At 38.2% G+C, this 21,142-nt stretch overlaps 1 protein-coding gene and 1 long non-coding RNA gene across 2 annotated transcripts; both read right to left on the bottom strand.

Moving 5' to 3' along the window:
* Positions 1 to 210: 210 nt before the first annotated feature.
* LOC140232044 (histone-arginine methyltransferase METTL23-like) lies at positions 211 to 7,245 on the bottom strand. Its single transcript, XM_072312196.1, has 5 exons — positions 7,171 to 7,245; positions 6,461 to 6,565; positions 5,306 to 5,543; positions 818 to 902; positions 211 to 453 (listed from the first exon to the last, which is right to left on the bottom strand). Exons 2-5 carry the CDS (start codon positions 6,542 to 6,544, stop codon positions 279 to 281), a joined length of 582 nt encoding a protein of 193 aa, XP_072168297.1. The 5' UTR covers positions 6,545 to 6,565; positions 7,171 to 7,245; the 3' UTR covers positions 211 to 278.
* A 5,215-nt stretch (positions 7,246 to 12,460) lies between these two features.
* On the bottom strand, positions 12,461 to 19,306 carry LOC140231884 (uncharacterized). Its single transcript, XR_011901459.1, has 3 exons — positions 17,286 to 19,306; positions 16,356 to 16,530; positions 12,461 to 12,562 (listed from the first exon to the last, which is right to left on the bottom strand). It is a non-coding gene; the product is annotated as an uncharacterized lncRNA (long non-coding RNA).
* Between the last annotated feature and the right edge of the window lie 1,836 nt (positions 19,307 to 21,142).

The raw sequence follows: 21,142 nt of genomic DNA, 5'->3' as shown, positions 1-21,142 counted from the left end.
TGTTGATGTAGGACTCGTTTATCATTATGACAGTATAACTCTGTACTCTAATATATAACCTCTTACAGCGCCAGCAGCTGACAGTGATTGCTGGATCTTGTTCACCCATGGGCTCCAGCCAATGGATGGGAAGCAAAGCACTGCTCCTCACTCTCTACCTCAGTTATCCAAATGATGCGGTTCCCATGGAGACGTGACAAGGCTACAGTTGGTAACTGGGTGTTCAGTTGAATGTAACTCCACGATCTACAAGATGTGGTTTCCACGGTGACTGGCTGCTACGTGGAGTTGGTTGCAGATGCCTCCGCAGTGATTTCCATCATCCTAATGGTGTGATTGCCTGGGAGGCTGGAGTTGCCAAGAGTTGGGGAGTCAGCGCTGAACAAACACAGTGGGATGTGGCTACAGCTCAGATGCCATTTTTTCAGCAGTGGCTCAATGCTTCTATCTGAACTGAATGATTAAACATAGAAAAAAGGAGAACAAATCCAGGCAAGATTTACTCAGGATTCATAAAAAAAAAATGGCATCGCAGTTACTAAATCAAAGCAGCATTACAGGAATTATATGGAAAACTTTCATTGTAAAGCTGTCATGACATATGGTCAACAAAGAAAGGCATAAATGCAATATCAAAGTGACCACTCACCAGACTCACATGGATCAAACATTTAATTCATGGTCATGACAATCTGATGACAACATTGACCCATCTGTTATACATACACTACTACGCATCACAAACTGGCATATTGCATTTAACAATCTTATGGTGAGAAAAAAAGTCACAAAATTTAATTTCATTTATGCCACTTACCTTCTTTCCTGATAGGAGACCCAGCATTTGGTGTTTTGATTCTTATCGATGAAGTACCTGAAGGTGAAGAGGACATCTTCAAAATCTGTGAATGTGAAAAAGAATGGTGTGTGTTATACCTCTACATACACCTACATTGTGTGCACGCAATGCCCCCATTGCTACGTCTGGCAATTTGCTCCCAAAGTGAAAGGATTGCACAAGTGAAAGAGGCACGCACAACACAATGTGAAGTCTTCATTGTAAATATCAGACATACTGAATGACAAAAATATCAAGTTTGAGCCGCCAGAAAATTAATATTTTTATCATTCAAAAAAAAAAAAAAAAAAAATATATATATATATATATATATATACATACATATGTATATATAAGGTTGAAATTTACCTGTTTTTGTTTCCAGAAGAAAACCAACGTACAAATAATTCCAGATTATGACGAGCAATACCCTAAATGACACATGGTATCCACTTTGGCTTGGTTGAGGGAAAGATCTTGGGGTGTTAAACTGTTGGCAGGAAGAACTCTTTAATAAGAGCAACTTGAAATAAAGCAATGCCATCGAATAACAAAGCATCCAAGGGCACATTTTACCACTAACTGTCTGGTTTCACTGTCAGCCCAGTGCTAGCATCAACTCACTCTATTATTTCAGCAATATCACCGCAGTGTGCGCAGCCATTCTTCATCTCAAAAGCTTAGTGCAAGGTTGGTCTTCAAGGGGCAGAACCTGAAAACCTGTGTCTCATTGAAACGAAGCCCATTGGTGGATATCAGTGAACATACCAAAAGTTCTCTCAAATTCTCTTGACTTACTTCTGTGTGTGATTGTATCTGTGCACACTGCCCGTCAATGTCTATTGAACGAATCATTCATGCATTTTGTATCTTCTCATCTTGATTACTGTACTTCCCTTCTTGATGGCCTCCCTACTTTTAATATTGCATCACTACAAAGAATTCAAATTACAGCTGCTAGACTTGTGACCCTTACAAAAAGATCTCACCACATTACTCCAGTTCTCCCATTCCTCCACTGGCTCCCTATACATCAAAGTATCACCTGTAAAATCCTTCTCACTGTTCATAAGATATGTAACACTGTTGCCCTATTTTATCTCAAAGACTTGATTTCTCTCTGCTCCTCCACTTCAACCCAATCTCTGTTCTTCCTCTACTCTGTAATTGTATGGTCCTCAAACTTGTACCCAATATGGTAGTAGAGCATTTCTCTCATTGCTCAATTTCTTTGGAACAAATTCCCTCTTTACAATAGAAATGCTGGAAGTGTAGATAAGTTTAAATACTTGGTTAAAAGTTAACTATTTACTAAAGTGTATTTTTGTTTTTGTTTCATAACACTGTACACGTTATTGGTGATTATATGCTGTATTATTTTTTCTGTAATAATGTGCTTAGAAACACCAGTATTAAGTGCCATTATTAGTATTACTGTTGTTATTATCACATTTCTTCTTATTATTATTATTATTACTATCAACAGCATCATCACTGGTATCTATTGAAACCAGCCCTGTGTACAAGCAATGTAGAGGGTGTCATGGACTTGTACACAGAGTGGCATCGATGAAGAACAGGTATAGTGTGTTTAATGCTGTTTTTTGGCAATTGTATAATTCTTAACCATTGATTGATGTAAATTGTCAATATTTTACTTCATTTTTAGGAATAAGTAACTGTCTGAAAGTGGCAGAGCAATCCAGTCAAATCCAGTGCTAGTGGGACATACAATATAGATACTCAAATTGAAATATCTGTAGCTGTTAATCATAGTTAGAATTCAATTCTCTGCAAGTCAAGGACGTTGGTTACTAAGTGAAATTTACCACAGTGGCAAGCAGCACAATTACACACTGCAAGCTCGATGATGATGAAGCAGCTAGCCAATCAGGATAGGTTGAGTACATTTTATTCAGCAAAACACTTATACGGCCTCATCAAACATGGTAATAGCTCAACCTATTTGGTAATAAAGTAGACCAATCACGTTACACAAAGTCATTAAAACTTTGGAATAAAACATTATTTATTTCGATAATCCCAACTTGAATTAGAAATGAATGATTACCGTATATGATTTTATAGGTTGTACAATCTGCAAACTATCTCACTATTTAATGATGCAATACGGCACATGACAGATCATTATCTTGAGCATGATGTGTCATACATTTTATCATATGCTGCAAATTTATATCATTATATCAGTGTAATACCTGTATATTCTTTAAGGCATACCTCCAACTAGGAATAGAATATATTTGTTACGGACTGACACAAGATATCACTGGAGATGCTAGACAATTGCTAGTTCAAATTGGGAGATTATTTTGGAGCAAAAACATCAGGCACTGGGATAGAATCTGGATTGTCGCTTTTGTATATATATGTGAATGTTGTGAACTGGATCATACTTTTGGAGTGGGCGCAGCTCATAGGAATGTGCAGGGATGGAGCTACTTTCATTAGACATTTTCAAGCTTTCTTAAACCTTTTTGAACATGAGAGGATTTACACTCTATATGCCTGGAACAATTCAACCAGAAAGTGTGAATACTTTGATGGAAGACCTTGGTATTATTAATTAGAGGGTAAGTACAGTAAGACACCCCGTGACAGCAATTCATGGGTCTAAACCTTTGTTGACCACTTAGTGAAGAGCACTTTATACTTTATGCAAAATACATGTTAGTGATATAACATTTTCCTCCACACGAATTCCCTTCTTGTGTTTTCTGACAATCATGTCCTAGAGCAAGAGGCAGCGGGATCCATCGACTGGAGATTCCTCCCACTTGCGAAATCCCTTCAATTTCTACAGCTTACTTATGTTGGACGACAACAAGTTATATAATACTGGCTCCAACAGCACAATCTAATCACATCTTCAATGCGTTCCGAGCTTTGCATAAAGCCTTGTAAGCTGATCTCCAACAGCTCAAGGATGGGGGGAAAGTGTGGAGATGCAAGGGAAGTGTTGCATGAAAACACGAAAAAACATACTCCATTCATCACAATTCAATGTTTGGGAACTGTTGGTGTTTATCAGAGAATGGGCCATTGAATCTTCTCTCACCACTGTGCAATCGTAACTGGCCTGAATTATAAGCAGACTTCAGTCAACTGGGCAAATATCCTCCGGGATTTAACACAGAAATTTGTTGATGACCTGTATTACGGAGGTTGAGAGTTAAAGCTTGCAGGGCATAGAGAAATCGACGAGAGTTTGTTTGGATGTCAGTGCAAATTTAATTGTGGTGATCCGAGGGGACAGAAAGTGTACACGTAGATTCTCCGTATGGTTGAGGGAGGAAGCAACAGAATAATCCTGTATCCTGTCGACAACAGAGATGAGGATACTCTTTTCCCCCTCATTGAGAGATGCGTAGAGAAAGGGACAACATTATACACAGACGGATGGCGAGCATATTCATCACTGAATGACTGCAATTATCACCATTTCACCATGGAGCATAAGAGCGCCTTTGTACAGGGGTGCCAAGAGGGAAGAGACTGTGGTGCATACAAACACTATACAAGGAACGTGAAAGATTTCCAAGGACCACTTCCGGAGAATAAATGGGACAAGCATCAGTAACTTTGAGGGGCACCTCTGTGAAATGATTTGAAGGAACAGCATGAGAGTAGGGAAAAAGAGCATCTTGGCGGCAATGTTCTCACTCATCACGGACTACTACACCCTTTGACGTAAGTCTTCCCTAGAAGAGCACCACTAGCCAATCTCTGATTTCTGGTCAGTCAAGCAAGAGGAGAAAAAGCTAAAGGTGATCAGGGAGGACCAGGTCGCAGACCCCCCCCCCCCCCCCCCCCCCCCCAACTGGGCCCACCAGCAACTGGAGAACCAAGCATTCTGAGCTTGGCCCGTGAACTTCATATCGACTTCCTCCAGATCCAGCTATTCCGACCACCGCTAGCAGATCCTTGTGCTAGACACCAATCGATTTCCAATCGAACACCAATCGACTTCCCTTGAATAGTAATCGCTGTCTATACTGTATATCCATTGAAGCCACCTCTGGGTACAAGTCTGTGAAGACAAGTTCAAACATTTGTACAGGGGCGGCTTTGATGGTAAACAAGTATAGAGTGAATAATTATCCTAATGTTATCATTACATTATTTTGTTTATTTTATTAAATGGACTATGAAAAAGGAAGGAATGTGTTAATTATTGTTGGAAAAGAAAGTTGTGATTGTTTGTTGACGTGTGAATCATGTCCTACTAAGAAATTATGGTATCATGTAAAAATATGTTGAACAGAGGTAACCGCTTATGGTTTGTCTCTGAAGGAGTTTCGCCTTGAGAACAAAAGACTTCTTTAGAAAATCATTGAAGCTGTTATTTTTTTTTTTATGTGTCTGCAAATGTTGGCAGGTATTCAAAGATTTTCCTAGTGGCTTTTTATGATGATAAATGGGCAAATATTTTCCCCCAAAACTTACCCTTTGTATCATAAAAGCAGTCTGAAGCAAGAATGACATCAACCTTGCCCAGTGTGACCACAGCAGGAGAGACACGTCCCCAGGTCAGGCCTATCACCTCGCATCCTGCCAGATCGTTGGCACGGCAACTTCGCCTACAGTTCTCCAAACTTCTTGGTTGTTGGCAGTCATCACTCAGAGTGACCAGCGCACCACACTTTGCTGCCATTACTCCTGGTAGGCTGGTTCCAGCACCTATCTATTAAGAAATAGCAATACATTTTAATAGCTTTGTTGGGTCGAGATGTTCAAATGATGTTGTGTCTGAACATTCAAATAGTGTCTCAATGCCTAGAGTCATATTATGTAACCTTATATACAGCTACAACTATACATGCTACTGGCCTGTTCAGTACATAATTATGCAAAGAGTTTAAGTGCATTCCATCTATGTATTCCAACATTCACGCCTATTGACAATGTACTGTAAAACGAGGAATGTTCGCGTGCATTTTAAATTCGCGAATTTCGCGAGCGCCAAGATTCGCGAAATTAAAATGCACGCGAAAGTTCTTGTCTACACTATATACATTGAATGCCAGTGGCAGTTCGCGAAAATTTCATGCCGCAAAAAAGGCCGTTGGCTCCAATTCGCGAAAAATTCATGCCGCAAATATATCATGTTTTACAGTATGCCTCGTAAGTATTGGTACATATCACTTGATGGTCATACAGCAAGACAGAATCCATGTGATATGCTTGCCAGACTCACAGGGAAATAAATGTGGAAGGGAAAGACTAACAAGGTATTTACCATCATTTTTGTACAGAGGCATAAAAAATGACTGATTAAATTACTCTTCAAAATGACTGTTCTCCCTATTCCACTACATTGCTTGGTGGTTTGGTAGTAATTTCAAGGTAATTCTAAAATGGGCACTCTATATCCTAAAAAACAAAACATTATAAAAAACTTGCTTCTACTGGCCACAGAAATCACAGAGACCTTCCATACAAAAATGGCAACCCTCCTACAAAGCTCCGATCTAGAAATGATTTGACAGAATACTCATTTGAAGTAAAATTCCAGCATAATGTACGTATGCTCTCAGAAAAGTAAGATGAAATGAGCACAAATAAATAACAAATGGCTGTAAGCAGTTAGTAGCTTCAGACCTCAAGGACTTTCTTTCCCTGGATCCACTCCCTCTTGTGCCAGATGTACTGAGCCAGCACAGGGGCACAGGGCCAGACGTACATTCCATAGGCAGGGTCAATGACCTGATGAGAGAGCATAATGGGAGACAAGAGTGCCGACGTTATATGTCAAAGTGAACCTCATCATGTCAGTTTAATGGCTGACGAACTTATGGAATGTTCACCTTACAACTATCTGGACTTCAAATGGTACGCATATGTCTGATCTTGTTGTTCTGAGCTTCCCTCAATCTTTCAACGTTTAGAAATGCAATTAGCCCTTTATAAAAATTGTGAATTATTATTATTAACCTAGCATCATACATTCATCTTTAACAGATACAAATTAGGGGTCAAGGAGAGAAATCGGTTTCTTTCCAACCATACTGGGCCCCTCCATATATCATAAAGACTGTGACTCGCACACATAAAAGAGCCCATTTCACAAAGAGGAAATTCTGAAAAGCACAAAGCTGGTAAAGTGGTCCATTCCACACAACTTGGACTTGGACTTGGTCCCAAAGTGACACCATGTACAGTCAACTCCCGTAATAACAAAGTCCCCAGGACCGAGAGTTTACTTTTGTTCCACAGAAATTCTGTTATAAAACAAAACAATAAAATATATAGAGCTGAAAATGTAGCACTGCAATTCATCTGTGTTCTTACTACACTTCAGGAGGCTTTACCTCTGGGATTGAAATGGAGATACTGGCTTCTTCATCCTGCCAGGAAAAATGTCTCAAGTTCTCCTCTGCAGCCTTGGCTTCATTCATCAGGTGGGAAGAGAAATGCTGCAAAGACAATCAGTAACTCAAATTAAATGTGAAAACTCTTACCGGGTACATTATTTATTATTCTGCACTAAGCCAATTCCAAGGCTCTTGCTTGATTACTTTGCATATGGTTGTTTTGTATTCAAAGGGATATTCTAGATGATTTACGGGTTGTAGATGTACAGTGCACTCCCGTTACAACGAACACGGTTATAACGAAATTTCGTTATAACGAAGTAAAACTTCTGGTCCCAAAATTATCGCCAAATTCGCTTATAACGAACACGGTTATAACGAAATTTCCGTTATAACGAAGTCTTTTCCGAGCGCCACCGACACAGAAAAACAAAAGAAATGTGCTCCGTTATAACAAAATGAGGATCGCCTTCGAAAATACGTAGCGGAACAAGCATTTATAGCGTCTCTACATGGGAAAACGCGTCACATCACTGTGTGTTCGCTTGGTGTGTCACGCACAGTTTCCGAAGGGAACTTGCTTTATTGTATATGAATAACTACTTGTTTTCTTGTTCACGTGGCTTTCCAGTGTATGACAAGTATTCAACATACAGAATTTGATATATGCGTGGCTTCCTTGTTTTCGTTTTATATCTTTTTTGTTCGATTATAACGAAATTTCGTTATAACGAAAGAAAACTGCCGGTCCCGAGCATTTCGTTATAACGGGAGTGCACTGTATAGATTTGCAGAATTTATTGTAAGCAGATACGGGTACAGCAGTGCTCTGAAAAACTCACTACATACTACACTGAAAAATGGTGAAATACAACGTAGGATGCCCATAAATTCAAGTAACGTTGCAATGTAATCCACTACAATATCACTTGCTCAACATGTTCACCTGCATGAAATTTATGCATGCTTCTTGTTTTCTGCTTCTTTGAGTACCCAACCATGCATTATGTGAAGCTACGATGTCATCATCCTTGTTCATTGTGATACATCATTAACTTTGAAAACATTCTTTTTCCTCATCTCTATCATTAATTTCGAAGCTCTGCACTCAGTATTAAACCAATTTTAGTCTAAAAAATCATTCAGAGGTCTTCCTTTATGTAATTTGAGATATACAAAGTACACAAGTGTCTATGAATTTGCAATATTTTTAAGAACAGAATTTGTGAACATTTCCACACTGCAAAATATTTCACATTGACAGTATCAGTATTGTAAATGCTGCACAAAATGAAATTAAGTAGCATTTTTAATGCAAGGTTCGTCAATCCAAAAACAAAATAAGGTTCATTACTACAAAGGTTCCTTATCCCAAAGTGATAGGAATCTTTGTTATTAATGAACCTTATATTTTATAATTCATCTTTGAATTTACCCAACTTCAGAATAAACAAACCTTTGCCATTTTGGAACAACAAACTATAACTTTAAAGGGATAGTATAGTTTTGGTTGAGACCTAATTTCAGGTTTCTAACATTTTTGGGCGAGATAATGAGAAACCTCTTATGAAATATGAAAGAGCATGTAATTCTATGAGGAATTCAACGTTTATTTGATGAAAATTGGTTTTAAAACGGCTGAAATATCCAAAAAAGAGCGATTCTAATGAAGTGTGGGACCCACAATTTATTACGATCACTTTGTTTTACTTTGTTTTTGGATGTTTCAGTCATTCCAAACCCGATTTTCATCAAATAAACTTATGAATTCCTCTTAAAATGGTATGCTCTGTACTATATCATAAGTGTTTTCTTGGTATCTCGCAAAAAGTTAAATGCCCAATTCTCATCATCTCCACCAATACTGTACCATCCCTTTAACCATTACTTTTCATACAAGTTTTCAAACTATTAAAGCATGAAAATACAAACTTAAACAACTTCTTAGAAACTTAATTGTAAATTTTTATTAAAGTTTAAACAAAATTAATGGGGTAGCATCTCAGCTTTATACAAGTATTCAATAAACATACAATAGTCAATACACTTGATACACGGTTCCCAGACTCTATATTAAATTTGTTTGATGATAACATCATTTCGAGGATATATCAAATGTAAGCTGCAAGTCACAATTAATGAGCACAAGAATTTATGAAACACAGTATGCAGTACACTTAGTACTAACCGCACCAGTTGCCACCAGCGACCCCAACAGTAACACTATGCTAGCTAGCTACCATACAGCGCCCCATATGGCATATGCCAGGCTAGGCAACCCCGGCACGCGGCGTAGACACAATGCTGACTGGAACTCACATCAGTTACAACGCATGGGACTACGGCATATCAAGTTCAGCTACATGCAGTTTAGTGCAATAGTCAGCAGGTCAGTAGACAGTCACGAAAGCAATAAAATTTAAATCGCCATCTTCCTGTGCTGTGAACATTGGTGTTTCTCCGAAATACAGGTCAAACTCGTCGACGTGATTGCATTAACTGTCATTTCTCTCTCAGATCGTGCCAGTAGTCGTAGTGTCACTTCACGAAGCAGCCAGACCGCACACGTGTTTGTGTTGTGAGTCCGAAGACGTCCCAGGGCAGGGGTCGACTGTCCCGCTTGTGTGCTTTTGATTGGGGACTGCGTGCGGAGCTGGAGCTTCAGAATCCCGATCAGTTGCCCCACACCTGTCCACCACACAGTTTCAAGTGGGTGCGAGCAAAGACCCGATCTTTGGTGCAAGATAAACGGTCGTACTATGGGGCGCACACCGGTGCCTTATTTATCGTTAAAAACAAAAGAAATAAAAAGAAAAAAAAATGAAATGAAACCTGGAAGTGGCACCGGAAATATTAGTTGCGCCCCCCCCCCCCTTTACAGAATTCCTGGATCCGCCCATGCTATGTAGCTGGGTCTACGAGTATCCTGAGCAAGTAAAATCAATCTTGCACTAGGCCTATACAGTATTATATTACTAGAGCGCATTGCTCAACATCGCTGAATACCATAGAAGACGATGCAGGATAATTCAGGTTCTGGCACTGATCTCGAGAGTGGTTGCTAGTCTGAAGATAGGAGATAGGAGCATCAACGCAGTATCCCAGTACCTGGTACTCGACGGGACCATGGAAAATAAAACTTGATTCCAAGACAGCTCGGCGAACGGGTCGAGTTGTGCTCGGGCAACTCAACCCTGCTACGTGAAGGATATTTCTTTACTTTTTAATTTTTTTATTATTTTTTTTTAACCTATTTTTTATTTTATTTTATTTTTTTTTTTTTTGGGGGGGGCATAGTGCTTCAGACTAGACGAGTGATGCATGGAAAATGAATTTCGCGCAGTTCCTTTTTGTTTCCTGTCTAGTGGCCTGTAAAATAGTCTACCTAGCAACAACGGCAGGTGTTTGGATTTACATTCTCGATTTTCATTTCTGGGTCTCTTTCCTTCGCTCCGATCCACAATTCCGTACGTGTCCCTTCACATTTTTGCAAGTAGTCATTAATAGCATCAAATAGGATGCGAACTGATTCGCTTGTCAACTCACTGACCGAGTATTATCGTTTGATGTGTGCCTCTTTCATCATAGCTGAAATGCTCTCCCCCCCCCCCCCCCCGGGGGGGGGGGGGGGTGAGTAATTCTCAGTGCTGATTGGAAAATAGGCCTAATGTATCATAAAATGACCGGGGCAATAATAAGTCTGTAAAGCGCATTGGCATTCTTAACAAGTCTGAGATGCGCTACCATATGAACATTATAAAATACTAGCAAGGCAACATGAAAAAAAAAAAAAAAAAAAAAAAAAAGAACTTTCTCAGTATCTGAAAAGTAAGAAAAATCTCGTTGGCTGCGGCTATAACCATCAAAGGGCCACAGGAAGACCACAATGAGAGACAGTGAAAATATGATACAAAATAACTCTGTCAAGAAATGCGTCAGCAGAATATCTTTCTCTCTGTTAGGCAAAACTGATGTACGGAAGAAAATTATCTTGCGCAATTTTGTATAGGCCAATACTAGTATTCACGAGAGGGTGGAAATGTTACTTTCAAACATTATACGGAGCGTAATCGAAACTCGCAAGAGGAACAGCGTCCCAAAGTTAGCTAGAATTGGTCCCATTACTTGCCGTATATTCGCATGCCTGCGCGACTATCACTGTCTCGCTGGCTATCGTGTGCATGTAGTACTAAAAGAGAAGATATAGAATGCTCAATCATACACGCTGCTTTGCACTCTTTGCCCTCATTTTGAAAATTGTGCACCTATAGATGTTGCGCTGAAAAACTTTTTTTTTTTTAAATGAATAACGTGGTAGCAACCACCTAAAGCATAACTCGATGATATTGAAAGCGGTTTCCATCGCCCGTGAAAATTAACCCGCTTTTAAAATATTAACGCAACAAAAACCGAGCATGAACGAAAGAAATTTGGACAAAAGACAAAAACATGGGTTGAAATAATTTCTTTCTCCATACACGTATACACATGAGCAGTGGTGAATCCGGAGGGGGGGGGGGGGTTGGGGAGTGGCGCACCCCCTCTATATTAGACTAAGCTGCAATTGTAGCAAACGTCTTCATAAAATACCTGGCTCTTTCGTCCTTTACGCCGATTCGGTTCACCCTCCTATAAATGGATAACTGAACTAAACAAGCAATTCACTGGCTATAAAAACAATTCATACACTCGAGTAACGACATATCAAATATCAGATATATTATCTATAACATCATCCATGATGGCTTTATTGTCATCGAGATTTTGAAGGAAAGTCTTTATCAATTTACATCTAGGCACATCGGCTGCCGCCAAGGAAGCTCTACGAAAAATGTATGAAATCAATTATTACTTCGGAGAACAAAAACGAGTAACTTGAACAATTCAGTAGAACGCTTTTTGTGACACCAATCATCCAATTTAAGACACACACATGCAAAAATTTGTTTCTTTAACCCCCCCCCCCCCCCAAAAAAAAAAAAGTTTAAAAATTGGGTCGAGTTGTCTCAGCGCAAACTCAACTCTGCACCCAGACCAGGGCGACCTGGTAGAGCTGTCCAGGCTTCGGGTCGTTTTGTCTATAGATGCCGGAATATGTTGAGGTCAACTTATCAAGTCCACATCTCCATGGCTGAGATCCCAGGCACCAGCTGTGAGGGGGGTGCCGTTGTGAATGAGCAATGCGTGGGTCTAGGGGTGGGGTGGCATTTCATCAATCATTTTGTCATATATACATATATATATATATATATATAAATATAAATATAATTTTTTTTCTGACAAACCATTGAAAGCTAATGAAACCGTTACATCTGATTGGGCGAGAGCAAATTTGTCAGAAAAAAATAATATCCCCCGGTCGACGCTTGGCAGTGACATCTCACCAAATCTGTTGGAAATTAAAACGAAAGAAAGAAAGAATGAAAGAATGAATGAATTAACGAATGAATGAATGAATGAATGAATGAGGACACACTACATGGCGCGACATCAAGCACACACACATTAACTGAACAACCAAAAATGGCGCGTCCATCAGCCAGCCAGAGAACATGCAACATATACAGCTCAGGGTAATAATGATCTTATATACCTTTAGACAAAACTATTACCTTTTAATACCTTTTAAATCTTCAGTAACAATATTCACACAATAGGTCTCTACAGAAAATGCTGTTAAATATAAATGTGCCTCAGCTGGTCAAGAATGACCATGGGCACTGCTCGGTTGGAGCATGGAGCTACCCAAGACTGTGTGATATCACAAAGGTGTTTGAACTTATTCAAATCAGTCAACTTGATAACTTTAGGGATACATTTTGGACCTAAATATATCATTCTTCGATTGCAATATGTGAAATATTTTCATCTATTTGGAATGTATACACAGAGAAAATTCTGGTCATCGTTTTGATGCTAAGGAGTAGTTTTAGGCTTACTAAAAATGTTGTAAGAACATAAATATGAATTTTATCAATTTAGTTTGCCACCCCGTGGATTTCTGAGTTTTTCTTGTTTTAAACAATTTTTCTAAATTCTTTGTAAATTTTGCATTAAGATCTTCATCATCCTGTAAAATTATGATACCATCTGAAAGATCGTCAACTTCCTATCTGGCCTTTAAAAGGACAATTTATTCATGTGAAGTATGAAGTCACAGTAGATCTACGACGCCAAGATTCACAGTCTCCAGGGTGCCATTTATTTACATGGCATATGGCAAGAAAAAGCTGAACAAAACGTCGGATTTCATTTCATTTCTTCTGCAGTGTTAAGTGATTTTTTTTTTTTCATATAAAGTATCACATATCTTTTACTTTGATGGTTACTATTTTCATATCCAGTAAGAATAATGCAACACTATTTGAAATAAAGTAAGATAATTTTTTTTTCAGACACACTAATATCACATCTACTTCAGATCATTGTATAGTTGATCAAGGGTGAGCTAAATAAACTCTTTTTTTTAAAGACCTCTGTGTTTCATTATTGTTATTGCTGTTGTTATTATTGGTATCCTGAGTGGTCAAATGAAAATTGTAAGATCTTGAATATTTTTCGAGACATGAAGTGGGTGTGGGCCACCAGCTTAGGTCCTACATGAATGGGGCGTCACAATTTCAACAAGGGATGTACCCCGGGATGTGCCCAATCCATGGCATGATATTGTGCTTTTGATATACGGTCTACAAAAGAATCTAGGTGAGATGAATATCCTTTCAATGTTTTCAGTCTTACTAACTACTAAAAAATGTTTTGAGTTTGTTTTATTGAGGTATTTGTATACATCACCATGCGATGTAAATAAAAGGGCATGTCTTGCGCTTCTGTGTATTTTTCATGTTTCGATTTGAATGCCAAAATTTATCAACTGAATTGGCAACTATTTCGTAATTCTTGTTACATTCCTCATTTTACGATGCTTGCATAAAATACCTGACATCAACTCCAAAAATTGAATGCATCATTGCGACATTTTCTCATAGCCGAGTGTTTAACAAGGCTGCTCAGGAATACTGAGTCACACAGTAGTAGCAAGAGTGTACACCTATCTTTCAGCCCTAGGAAAGTTTCCTGGTAAGATAGTGCATACAGCAGAATTTGTAGATGGTCGATAGTCTGTTTGAATCTGAACTCTCATTGGCCCCGTTTTAAAATCACTTTGTTGGTTACATGTCAGAAATTGTTTTAGTTTTAAGATGTTTTTTTTTTTTTGCATTGTTTTAAGACTTAACACTCTTAAAGGCACTGCCCGATCCATGGCCAAAAACAAGTCTACACATGAATCATTCTTGCAGACATGCGAACCTGTACTTTTTTTTCTTTAGCTATTTATAACCTTCTCTTCCTTTAGTCTGTTTGCGCCTAGAGTACTCGACAGAGCGGATTCTTGGCTTATCATGAATTACATCAATTATTATCATTATCATCTTCATTATCATTATTACTGCAGTTATTACTATTATCATCAATATTACCACAATCATCCATTCAACATCAGATTTACGAAGAACCCCCTCCAAAAAAACAAACAAACAACAACTAAAGAGCGACATGTCCAAAAAATAAGTCTGCACATGAATCATTCGTCAAGACATGTTTCCTAGTGTACTTCAAAGCTTGAAAGTGCTAAGATCCAAAAACGTATTGTTCGTGAAAGGATGGAAGTAAATTTTTTTTCATGCGTGTCACTTTGGCAAGATTTGAACGAGAGAGCAAGTCTTCATTTCCTGTTGGCGTCTCGTCTGAACCAGGACACTGTAGAAAATAATATGTTCACAACCATTCGAAGAAAGGATGGATTTCGGGACAATCCATCGGCCAAAGAGTTTAGATATGCTTTTTGTGTGGTCATGGGTAAGCCAACCGTTCTCCAGGCAATGACCAATTCATGGTGACACTGAAAACTTTGACCAACAACACAATGAGACCATGTGTGCCGTTCTCCCATGCCAAGAAATCAGTTCAACGTAAATGCTGTCCCAGTACAAGCACTACCTTTGATCATCAACAGAATACTGCGCTAGCATAGTTGCAGGTTACACCTCTCGCAGAGTTCTGAATGAACATGAAAGGGGTACGAGGTGTCAAAGATGCAGAGATGTCTTGATACAGTTTGATGCTAGATTAGATGATCCAGCCCTCTTATACTGAATATTCATTCATCGTAAGGCATACGACACCTTTACATCTGACTTTAGTCGATTGATATCTTCAAACTATTTCTTGACATTTTATGAGGTATCTGAAAGTCTTTCGTGCCAAGTTTGATAGTGTCAAAATGACCAGAGCCAGCATATCTCATCTTCTGAAACAAGCCATTTAACATTCAAGATATACAAGGATTTGAATTTGAGCAGTGATAGAGTAACGGTTCGAATCATGTGAATTTTTGTGAATGTTCACCTATATACAATATGGACTGAAATTCAAGAACAGAGATCGAAATAGTTTGACTGTTATATGGAAGTGTCGTAAAGTTCAAAAGGTATAAGACGGAGTACAATGCATGTACAGCAGAATTTGTATATATAGATGGTCGACAGTCCGTTTGATTCAAAACTCACTCACATCTCCCCTATTTTGAAATCACCCTATATATGGTTACAGACCAGAGATCGTAATATTTTGACGATTTTGGTTTGTGATTTTACATTGTGTAAGGGCACTGCCCGCTATAATGTAGACTCAGTTCATAAATGTATTTACACTCCATTTGGGTCTCTACGTCACGCTCCTCCAACTCTGGCTTTAATTCCAACATTTATGACAACTTGTTATGGGGCACACGAACTTTTGTCCACGCCAGTCCCACCTTATGGAATAACTTCCATAAGGTCCTCCAGCAGATTTTTTTTTTTTTCAAAATTGGTCTAAAAACCCACTAACTTTATATCTCCTTTTGATTATTCATGGTTTTTTTTTTTAGTTTCTATTTATAACCTGTACTTTTTTTCTTCAGCTGTTTATAACCTTCTCTTCCTTTAGTCTGTGTGCGCCCGGAGTACTCCACAGGGTGGTTTTGGCTTATTATGAATTATATCAATTTTTATCAATATTATTAATATTACTAGTATTACCATCATCATTTATTCAACATCAGATTAATGACCGATCCCAGGAACTGAGACCCATGTCCAAAAATAATACTGCACATGAATCATTCCTCAAGACATGCGTACCTGTACTTCAAAGCTTGAAAGTGGCGGGATCCAAAAACGTATTGTTCGTGAAAGGACGGAAGTTAGCTTTTTCATGCGTGTCACAAGTGTGGTAAGATGTGAATGAGAGAGCAAGTCTTCATTTCCTGTTGATGTCTCGTCTGAACCAGGACACTGTGGAGAATATGTTCTCAACCTTTCAAAGAAAAGATGGATTTCGGGACAAGCCATTGTCCAACGAGTTCAGATATGCATTTTGTGTGGTCATGGGTATGTCAACCGTTCTCCAGGTAATGACCAATTTATGGTGACACTGCAAACTTTGACAAACACAAGAATGGGACCTTCTGTGCCATTCTCCAATGCATGCCAAGAAATCAGTTCCACGTAATGCTGTCTTCAGTACATGCACTACCTTAGATTATAATCAACAGAACCCTGCGCTAGCATTATGTTGCAGGTTACATCACTCGCAGAGTTCTTAATGAACATGAAAGAGGTTCGAGATGTCAAAGATGCAGAGACCTGTTGATACAGTCTGATGCCAGATGATCCAGCCCTCTTATTGAATATTTATCATCATTTAGCATACATCTCTATACTTAGGACTTTAGTGGATTGATGGTACATGTATACCTTCAAAATATTTCTTGACATATTAAGATGTATCTGAGAGTCTTTCGTGCCGAGTTTGATGGTATCAAATTGACCAGAGCCAGCATCTCTCATCTTCTAAAACAAGGCATTTCAAATATTCAAGATACACAAGAATTTGAACTTGTGTAAAGATAGAATCACGGTTCGAATTATGTGAATTTTTTTTGACTGCTCACCTACAATATGGACTGAAATTCAAGAACAGAGATCGACATGGTTTTGACTGTTATCCGGAAACTGAGACCAATGTCAAAAATAATGCTGCACCTCTATCATTATTTAAGACATGCGTACCTTTCGAGTCCCATGCGAGTCTTTCGTGCCGAGTTTGATGGCGTCATAACGACCAGAGCCGGCGTCTCTCATCTTCTCAATCAAGCTATTTAAAACATTGAGGTATATACAAGGATTTGAACTCGTGCAGTGATAGAATCACGGTTCGAATAGTGTGAATTTGTGTGTTTGTGTGCACATACAATGCATTTATGAGGACTGAAATTCAAGAAGAGTAATCAACATGGTTTGACTGTTATAACTGTCGTAAAGTTCAAAAGGTATAGGACGTAAGTAAAGCACGCAGTGATGACATTCAATGAGTGCGTTTGGACACTGCAAGACTGCGTCGGTCTTGAAATTATTGTATTTATTGCTGCTGGGGCGACAAAATCTCACAGTACAGCTCAAAAATGTCATTCTCAGGAAAAACAAACCAACAAAACCAAAACCAAAAATAAACAAACAACGGACGGGCAAAAGAAAAAAATATCAACAACAAACAAACAAACAAACAAACAAACATGGTAGCCAAAGCACTATAACAAATGAGATCGCCCTTCCCTTGACAAAGCCATGGTCATGGTGACTTCATTTTCGGAGAAAGAGAGCTAGGATTTGGACAAGGCATCACTATTAACCAATTATTATCTAAAGATTGGAAAATGAAGATATTTGAAAAATAACTCGATCTACCGCTTGAGACGTAGGATCCGCTCGCTGCTGAGGAAGAAAATTTATAAACAATACTGTATTATGATGTGATATTATCTATGATTTCAAGTGAATCACATATTTGACTCTCATTCGAAAACATTAATTTAAAAATGATTTTTTTTTTTTTTTTTTTTTTTTTTTTTTTTTTTTTTTTTTTTTTTTTTACTTCACGGAAGTCAAAATAAGTTCGCCCGATTAGTGGTAACCGCTGATTTGGACCCACCAAAAGAAGCGTCTTACTACTCACAGACTGTTAAGCAGAGAGTCGAGTATCAGTACTGTCTGGATTTACAAAATCAGGAATGAACTTGGACCAACATATCTGAACTGGTACTGGTATATTGCTTCTAATCATCATGTGCAATATAACACAAGATACGCTATGAACATAATCCCCTTTATATTTCGAAACCAAAACTTGATTATAAACAAATGATTCATTTCATTTTATAAACACAAATTGCATGCTTCATTCTTTTTAAGCTCTACCCGTATTATGTTCAAGATTTATAGACTTGAAACATTGTTTATATTCGATCAATATTCATGTCAATATTTAATGCCTTTTTATTTAAAAATATTAACATTTTTGTACTATTTCTGTTCTTGTAAATCTTAAGCTGTACATCACTTCGCCATAGAAGGTACAGTATACCGTTAGCTTCAGATCAGTATGGAGAAGCATTAATACTATTGTTTCGTGTCTCATGCCTGGTATGTAGTTTCTATTCAAACGTGGTCTTTAGCATACTGTTTGTTTAGATGTGTTGCTTATTTTATCATACTTTAAAAAAAATCTAAGTATCTGATTTATATTTTCCAAAATTTGTGTCCTCGCTGTTTATCTCCTTTTTTACGGAATGGTTTTATGCTTATAACACTTCCAAATTTAATTGTGTTATCATGGTTACGTTTATCATATTTATGGCTGCAATCCTCAACACGTTTCAATGTTTACATCTGCTTATAGTGTTTTATGTGTTGTTCAATGTCAATATTGCTAAAAACCCATCATTGGGCAATGCAATTCTACGTCACAAGGCTCTAGGCCACTCGCCTCTGAACCAGGCTATACCCTGCGTATATAATTTTGTGAGACTGAATATGTGAATTGTGTATTTTAATGTGTTTAAAAAAAAAATAGTCAATCTCATGCATACATGGAACCATGATTTATTCATTGAATCTCTTGTTATAAAGCGCCATATATATGCAATTATTATTATTATCGCTAATTGTTATTATCATTAGTAGTATTATTATCACCATCATTATCATTACGAAAACATTTACAGATCCGAAACCTTGAAAACCTATTGTTATTTATGAGCTGATATCAGATACGTTACTTAAACTTTGCTTCAGAAAAAAAAAGTATGCTGTTAATAAACGCAAAGCTCGGGTACTTTTGAATACGTAGAAAATACGTAGAAAATTATGTGATGGCCCATCTATATACGAACTTTAATTAGGACCTCTTTCTTTTACTTTATTTTGGACATCTCAGCCATTTCAAAGTCATTTTTCATCAAATAAACTTCCTCATAGAATTGTATGCTCTTATATATTTCATATATGAGTGGGTTTCGATTACTTCGTTGATACAGTTGAAACTTGAATCCCCATCTAAACTATTACTATCCCTTAGAATAGTGGCATTTACAAAAAGTGCCGTCAGATACGTTACAAAGCCGTTATATATATATATATATATATATTTTTTTTTTTTAAATCACAATTATGTTATGTCTGTAAAATCAGTTATAGGGACTGAGGGCTGAAGTCTGGTACCGGCTTTATGTTGTCAACTTCACGGCAAATGAAGTTAATGATCTACATGAACGGTTTATCTTCGTTTCTTACAATTTTGCATCTTACATAAAATGCGCTCAGTATAATTATGGCTAAAGTCACGAGAATTCCCTTAAGCTGAATATTTGCTCTGAAATGACTACAGGATTTGATGTCGGACGTTTTGCGTCAGATTTTTTGGATCACATGTTTGATTGATCAGGGTTTGACGTAAATCGGTAGTTTAATGTGTCAATGAACACCAATGTTTTGTCAGATACGTTACCATGGGCATCGTTTATAAATTCTTGAGACATAATTCATTACAGACAGGAACAATGGAAAATTGCATTTATGGGTACTATTTTGCATAAAAATCTTTTCCAACTTTACTTTCACCGTCCTCCCAATAATTAAACAAATATTCACGGACTTCTTACAAAAGATAGAATCGGTTCAAGTTGCCCCTGGTTCGACACTCGTCACCATGGATGTTCAAAGTCTGTATACTGACATCCCACATGAGGACGGTGAACAAGCAATACGCCGCTTCCTCCATGACCATGCTAATGAGGACGAGGCTGTAGATATAGACGCACTAGCTCAAATGACAGAATTCATTCTGAACACATCTTTTTCCAGTTTGACAAGTATTATCTACAGAAAAAGGGCACTGCCATGGGAACTGAGATGGCACCGGCGTACGCCAACATTTACATGGCTGCCCTGGAAGAGGAATTTCTGTCAAACTATCCTCAGAAACCTACAGTTTATTTTCGTTACATTGATGACATATTCATTATTTGGGATCACTCTATTGAGGAACTGGCTGCTTTCCACCAGGCATTCAATTCAAGCAATCAAAGCATCAAATTCACAATGGAAAGTTCACAAGAGAAGATCCATTTCCTGGATATATCGGTGTCGATAGACCAAGACAACCAAATGCTACAAACATCCGTGTACCGAAAACCCACCGACTCTTTCTCATATTTGAGATTTGACTCATTTCACCCATACCACATCAAACAATCGCCGGATTGTTTATAGTCAGATGCTTCGCTTCCGCCGAATCATCTCGGACGAGGATGTGTTTGACAGAGAGGTCCTTGCACTAGGTAGACAATTCATCAAACGAGGATACCTTCCAAAAATGATCAGAAATGCAATTCGTAGAGTAAAAGGGAAATCCCGAAGAGATCTCCTCAACCAAACTAAGTTGGAGGAAAACAAGGCACGCCTTCCATTCGTGACCACTTACCACCCTGCTACCAAATCTTTCGTGAAACAAGTCAGGCAAGAATGGCCTACACTGGCTCTCGACCCCGAGTTAGGGAAATTGATTGGGGATCAACCTCTGCACGCCCAGC

The sequence above is a fragment of the Diadema setosum genome, chromosome 8 (genome assembly GCF_964275005.1).
Source record: "Diadema setosum chromosome 8, eeDiaSeto1, whole genome shotgun sequence".
Classification (NCBI taxonomy): Eukaryota; Metazoa; Echinodermata; class Echinoidea; order Diadematoida; family Diadematidae; genus Diadema; species Diadema setosum.
This window is presented reverse-complemented; position numbering and strand designations above follow the sequence as displayed.

Coding starts and splice junctions, on each gene's coding strand:
- LOC140232044 (XM_072312196.1), bottom strand. CDS start 6,544: ATGTACGTCTGGCCCTGTGCCCCTGTGCTGGCTCAGTACATCTGGCAC. Junction 5,544..6,460: donor AGGGAAAGAAAGTCCTTGAG/GTCTGAAGCTAC, acceptor ATTTCTTAATAG/ATAGGTGCTGGAACCAGCCT. Junction 454..817: donor GTCTCCTATCAGGAAAGAAG/GTAAGTGGCATA, acceptor TTAATCATTCAG/TTCAGATAGAAGCATTGAGC.